The 6,033-nt window shown below is 43.7% G+C and overlaps 1 protein-coding gene across 1 annotated transcript; it reads left to right on the top strand.

Annotated features, from left to right (window-relative positions):
- Positions 1–631: 631 nt before the first annotated feature.
- LOC120437089 lies at positions 632–3,076 on the top strand. Its single transcript, XM_039607806.1, has 3 exons — positions 632–1,580; positions 1,817–1,998; positions 2,365–3,076. Exons 1-3 carry the CDS (start codon positions 1,052–1,054, stop codon positions 2,680–2,682), a joined length of 1,029 nt encoding a protein of 342 aa, XP_039463740.1. The 5' UTR covers positions 632–1,051; the 3' UTR covers positions 2,683–3,076.
- Positions 3,077–6,033: the final 2,957 nt, after the last annotated feature.

Genomic DNA, 6,033 nt, shown 5'->3' with positions numbered 1-6,033 from the left:
GCTTTTGCCAGGGGGCCAGGTAGGGCATTAACAGAGAAAGGTGGACATAAAGATATACTTTTCTTTCTTACTCTCATATAAAATATTTAGCATTTATTAAATGCTTATCTGAATCTTACAACCAAAGTTTGTATAATAATACACAAGATTGGCTGTAGACCATTGTTCATCATTCAGAACACTGTGTAAAAATAACAAAAAAAAAAAGTGAATGCGAAAGTGCATACATATTTATTTTATGTGTTTGATGTGTGTGTCGGGGCGTGGTCTGCAGTGCCGCTGCAGGGGAGGTGGACCCACGGGTGTAAAGTCTGTGCTCTCTTGGCTGTTTTTTGGGTGTGTGTTGGGCTATGAGTTGAAAAGCTACGGCTGCCTGTGTCGGTACACCAACCATGTGTGAAAAGTGGTCCATAACGTAATGCTTCAAAGCATGTTCATGCAAACATTGTCGGGGTCTGCCGTGATACAATGGGACTTCTGCTCATGAACCTCTGTGCACAGCGTCTGCAAATCGGGGGCTGTCTGAAGTCACCTCATCTTTACCCAAAACTGTAAGCTGTCATCTGTGAGGCGCGAGCGGTGTTTGTTTTATCATAATTCATGGTGGAGAATGGCTGCTCTGCTGAGTTTTGCTCTCTGTAGCCGTATGAATGGCAAACTACACTGATTAGCAGCAGCATAGGCACACATAAAATTTCTTCTGAAATTTTCGCTTTCTAGTTCCGTTTATTACGCATAAAAACAGCATAAATACATGTATCTGAAGTACACTGAGGTTAAAGGGTAACAAAGCCGGCTGTGTCATGTGCAACGCCTTTACACATCTATGATATAATAATAATAACAACAATAATAATAATAATAATAATAACAACATTAATAATAATAACAGTTGAGTCATAGGGGCTCGCTGTTTCAGACAGTCAATTGGCCAATTGGGCATCGTGCTGCTCTCATGTGGCTCAGACCGGTGTTCGGGCGGCACCACCCACAGCGACTATAAAAAGCCAGCTGGCGCGTAAAAGGTGCACATTTCCACCCCGCGCGCAGGATGAGTCCTACATCAGTCCCCCTCACTTACAGTCTTCTTCTTCTTTTTATCAGCCGGGTGTCTGGGAAACTGATCCAGACCGCTGCAGGAGACGATGTTAGGTTTGCCCTCACAGAGGAGTGCAAGACGGGAAAAGGCACTCTGCATCATCAGCTGATGGATGGCACCGATCAGCTGGTCGCCTCTCTTGACGGTGTCTGGAAGCCGGGACCGGGTTATATTAACCGGGTGGTTTATAGCTCCGACTCTCTGATATTAAAGACAGCAGATTTTAACGATCACGGCTATTACGCGTTTACCTGCAACTACAAACAGAGGGGGGAGCTGGAAGAGTTGCACGTTTTTCTGCCCAATAAAGTTGTCGCACCCCAGGATGAACGTGCCATCCTGCCGTGTCGCTCCGTTACAGCCGGTCAGGCTGTGAAATCGGTGCGCTGGAGGAGAGACGGAGAGCTGGTGCTGGAGCTGAATCCTCCGTCTAAGCAAATCACCTACGGAGACGGCTATGATGAAAGCCGAGTGTCCATACCAGGGGTCCCCAATCTCAGTCCACGAGGGCCGGTGTCCCTACAGGTTTTAGATGTGTCCTTGATCCATCACAGCTGATTTAAATGGATAAATTACCTTCTCAACATGTCTTGAAGTTCTCCAGAGGCCTGGTAATGAGCTAATCATGTGATTCAGGTGTGTTGACCCAGGGTGAGATCTAAAACCTGCAGGGACACCGGCCCTCGTGGACTGAGATTGGGGACCCCTGGTCCATACCATCAGACTGGTACCAGCGAGGAGACCTGTCCCTCACCGTGAAGCGAGCTCAGCTCCGAGACGACGGAGTGTATTACTGTGACGTGGAGAAGACAGAGAAACACCGCTCTGCTGTCCACCTGCATGTCTCCACACCATCACCACCACCGGGCAGCACCTCACAGCCTACAACCACACCCACGGTAAGAATTTAAGTAGTTTCACACGTCACTGTAAACCTTAATTGTTCACAGTTTAAAGGAGTATCACTGCAGACTGACTGAAAGACTTTAAATAACGTGGCCATAAAGATTAGTAGGCGAAGCCAAAGGCAACCGGCTCTGCCAGCAAAGAACAGTCAGAATTCAGACGCAGCGGTTCAGCAGGAACATGTGTTTACAGATGTGCAAAGAGAGGGTTGTGGTCTGTCCACACAGACTGTATATAAAGACCTCATCTTTATGTTGAGCTTTACAGTGTAAAATCTTTGATTTTCACTTTCACTGAAAGCATTAAAAGTCAGTTAAAACTGCTAACTAATATTTCTGCTGTCTTCTTGTCCTCTGCAGCCATCAGAGTGCTCTGACTGGTCGTGGAGAACATTCTCTCTAATGGCAGTTATATTTGTGATCGTTGACCTGCTTGTTTGGCTCTGCTGGTTTCTGAGGAACAGGAAATTCAATGTGTGCACTCGAAGTTTTGGTGGAGGATCCTCAGAGCGGGAAGAAGAAATAAACTTGAAAAGTGTTACCATCAGCAACAGTGATGGACATCTCTGCAACGGCACAGAGGAGGGAGGAGAAGGGACTGAAGAGGGCAGAGAATCAGACTGTGACCAACAAAACATGATAAAGTCAAACGGGAACCCTGACTTTACCCACAACTGATGAGTGAAAAAACAACAGCTCATCCCTTTAAGTATCTGAACTCGCCCCCTTTATGACGGTACCACTGTGCAACTCCACTTTCTCAGGTTTAGAAATCCTCCGTTTTCCTTCTGCTGAATCTGACTGCTGTTACAATGTTTGAGATTGTCTCTATTATTTTGTCTTCCAATCAATCAAGTAATGCCTGTAAATCATCTGCTTACATAATCGGCATATAATTTAGCTTCAAGATGGATAAATGAGATCTCTTCAGTAACAAAGTTTGTATATTGTCCTGCCTGTTTGTACAGATTTACAGTCTTTACTGTGTTTACTTTGCTTTTTGTAAAAAGCTCAGGGAAGCTGCTGTGTGCCAATAAAGTTTTGAGTGGATAATAAAGTGACCTGATGATGATTACAGTCATGATTTTATTCAATTTGCACATTAAATGACTTGAAATGTTTGATGGAATAAACACTGAAAACCTTTTAACAAAGAACATCAAGATATCCTGACAAAACTGTTTCCAGTCAGAAAGGCTGCAGGTATTTGTGTGAAATAAAGACAGAGAGGGAAAAATTCACACCAAAGACATTTGAATCTATAACAAGTGAGGAGAAAACAATGAAAAGATGCAATATACAGCTTGTAACAGAGCAAACGGGGATGACATGACAAGTGTGAGGAAGAGGAAATGACTTTATCAGTGAGTGGTTGTAAAGGTGTTAGGTCACACATGAAGCTGTTGGTGTCTCTGAGTCACTGTCCTCTCTTCTTTGCACTGGCAGCATCACATGATGTTGTTCATATTCCAATAAAATGATCAGATTTGCACAACAAATAAATACCGGAGTTTTTGTTCTACATAAAGATCTTGATCTAATTTCCTGGATCCTCTCCACCCTGAGAAAGGCAGGACTCTGCTGACGTAGTAGGCGAGGCCCAGGGAGAGGAGGGCGATGACCAGCAGAAGCCCAGGTCCTCCACAAACTCCTGCCAGGTGGTCCTGAAGCTGGACAGGACGCCCTCAGTGCTCTGCAGGGTCGGGTTCAGTAAGAAGCAGCTCTGCATCGCACTGAGACACACAGACTGTTGCAGAGCATTAACATTAAGACTCAGTTAAACAAGCAAAAAAGATAAAATCAGCACTAAGATCATTAAACAAACAGCAACAGAGGTTATTTCAGTCCTAACTTCCTGAAAACTGCTCAAGGGTCTGAAGTTGTTTTGCAGTAAAGTGTTGCTGCTCTGTGCATGTAAAGATAAAGAGGTAGACTTTTAGCAAACGTTCTGTTTCGCTTGTTATAATCTATATTGATCTCTATCAGCAGTTCCTCTGATATTGTTTTGGACTGAAGCAGGTGTGAAAGGAGACGTGACATCACTTTCAGTGTGAGAGCAAACAGAGACTGAAGCTCAGAGGACTCTTTCCGTGTAGCAGAGACAGTAAATGTTAGAGTTACTTATCTACAGGATGTGTTTCTATTGTCTCAGCTTATCAGCAGACACACTCTGACAGTCCACTACATTAATTTCAACACATTTATTAGTCATTACCCTGCATTTAGTAAGATGTAAGCACAGGAATGAACCCTGGTCTTCCTCTCTTGCATGTCAGTAGTAAGTAGTGCTAAAATGAATATCATTGTTACACAGAGCGTCCACATGTGCACACACAGGCCTGTGATAGTCGAAGTGTCAGTGTGCTGGCAGGTACAGGAGAATCTGTAGGTGGCACAAATCCCCTGAGGTAAAAGTTGTAGAACAGCTGATCAGCCCTGAAACAGCTGAATCACCAGAGCCAACACAACCTATTCCACCTTAAATGCATGAACGCATGTCCTTTTTTTTTTTTTGTCCAAATTCTTTCTGTAATTACCGATGTCATTATGGTATCACTTTTTGTGTTTGGTTTTCGGATGTCTGAGGTTATTCTTGAAAAGCATGGATACAAGAGTGTGCACCTAGAAGTGCTCCTGTGGTCACAGTGACCTGCCATGTTGTGGTTAGTTGTAGATGTTTGCTGTGTGCCACAGTTGTGAGCTTTTTGTTTGCTTGTTCGCTTTGTTTGTTTTTCAATTTAAAAATGAAAATAAATCTTATTAAAAAAAAAAAACACACCTGATCATCCACACCACCCTCAGCCTCCACCTCTGCTGCTGCTCCACCCACACAGCTGGAGATGAAGATGAGCAGCAGCATCATCTCAGCTGAATACAGCACCTGTAGAGAGGGAGCAGCAGAGTTATGATGAGTCCTAACAAGCCTCCTGACAGCCTTCATATTAACCAAGAGTTTGACCGTCATCATCATCATCATCATCATCTGGAGTTAGAGCTGGATTCAGTGCACTGAGCTCCAGGAGGACTTTAATTTGGACCATGTGATCAGCTGACCTGAGGTTTCTTTCTTTTTGTTGATTTAACAAACTTAATTAAAAACTCCCACAAGCTACTTTGTTCATTACTGTAGAAAAATACAGCCTTTTGAAATCAGATGACACCCTGTACAATATATCAGACAGTAAAAGGACAACAAACTGGTGTTTTTTACACAACACTTTCATTTAGACGGGGAGACTAGAAAGTGATCTGCTCTGTAACCTCCTGAGCCTCAGCCAACAACACATTAGCACATGTAACATGAGCTACTTTAGTTTTGTAACTGCTTTCACACACAAACAGTCACAGTAGGGATTATGTGCAGTTGTTGACCAGTAATACTGAAGACAATCACCCTGTTAATTTAAACATAAAGCAGTTCGCTCCAAATTAGCCCCACAGCAGCACTTGTTTACTCAGCGCTCCCACACAGCCTTCATTTAATATCATAACTTGATTCACTTTGGTTTCTACTCCTGAGGTTTGCACAGTTTCCACTGGCTGTTAAGAAACGTGCTCTGCTTTGTGCTGAGAATATACTGTTGCTTCTACAAGCCACACAGTCTCAGAGCAGTGAGCATGAACCAACAGATGGGGCCCAGCAGGAGAACAATGAGCTAAAATTAAATTAATCTGAATCACAGTTTTACAAACCCTGTGTTTTAAAATGTAAATGCAATGATTTGGAAATCTCATAAACTCACAACACAGAGACTGACTCATCTTGGATCTCTCTGCTCTCGTACAGTAAGTACAGTTAATAAATGTCAGGGAGTCTGTCTGCCTGCTGAGGCTCAGTGCACTCATGCAGAATTGAGCTTCTGAGACCGAGGTCAGTCCACATCTCTCCAAGTGTCACTCAGCCTGTCAGCAAGGTGCAGCCAGTCCACAGCTCTCAGTGGGAAACGCTGTGCTGATGGACATTAATGTTGCTGATTAGCGATGATCAAAGTCTAGAGGCAGGAATCAGCAGACAGCACACGATAGGAT

Source organism: Oreochromis aureus, unplaced genomic scaffold, assembly GCF_013358895.1.
Source record: "Oreochromis aureus strain Israel breed Guangdong unplaced genomic scaffold, ZZ_aureus HiC_scaffold_49, whole genome shotgun sequence".
Taxonomy (NCBI): domain Eukaryota; kingdom Metazoa; phylum Chordata; class Actinopteri; order Cichliformes; family Cichlidae; genus Oreochromis; species Oreochromis aureus.
Note: the sequence above shows the minus strand (reverse complement) of the source record. Positions and strands in the feature narration are given on the sequence as shown.

Bases quoted from the DNA above. Each gene is read 5' to 3' on its own strand.
- LOC120437089 (XM_039607806.1), top strand. From the start codon at position 1,052: ATGAGTCCTACATCAGTCCCCCTCACTTACAGTCTTCTTCTTCTTTTT. The intron at 1,581-1,816 runs CAGGGGTCCCCA...CCTGGTCCATAC, and splicing joins TGAAAGCCGAGTGTCCATAC to CATCAGACTGGTACCAGCGA. The intron at 1,999-2,364 runs GTAAGAATTTAA...TGTCCTCTGCAG, and splicing joins AGCCTACAACCACACCCACG to CCATCAGAGTGCTCTGACTG.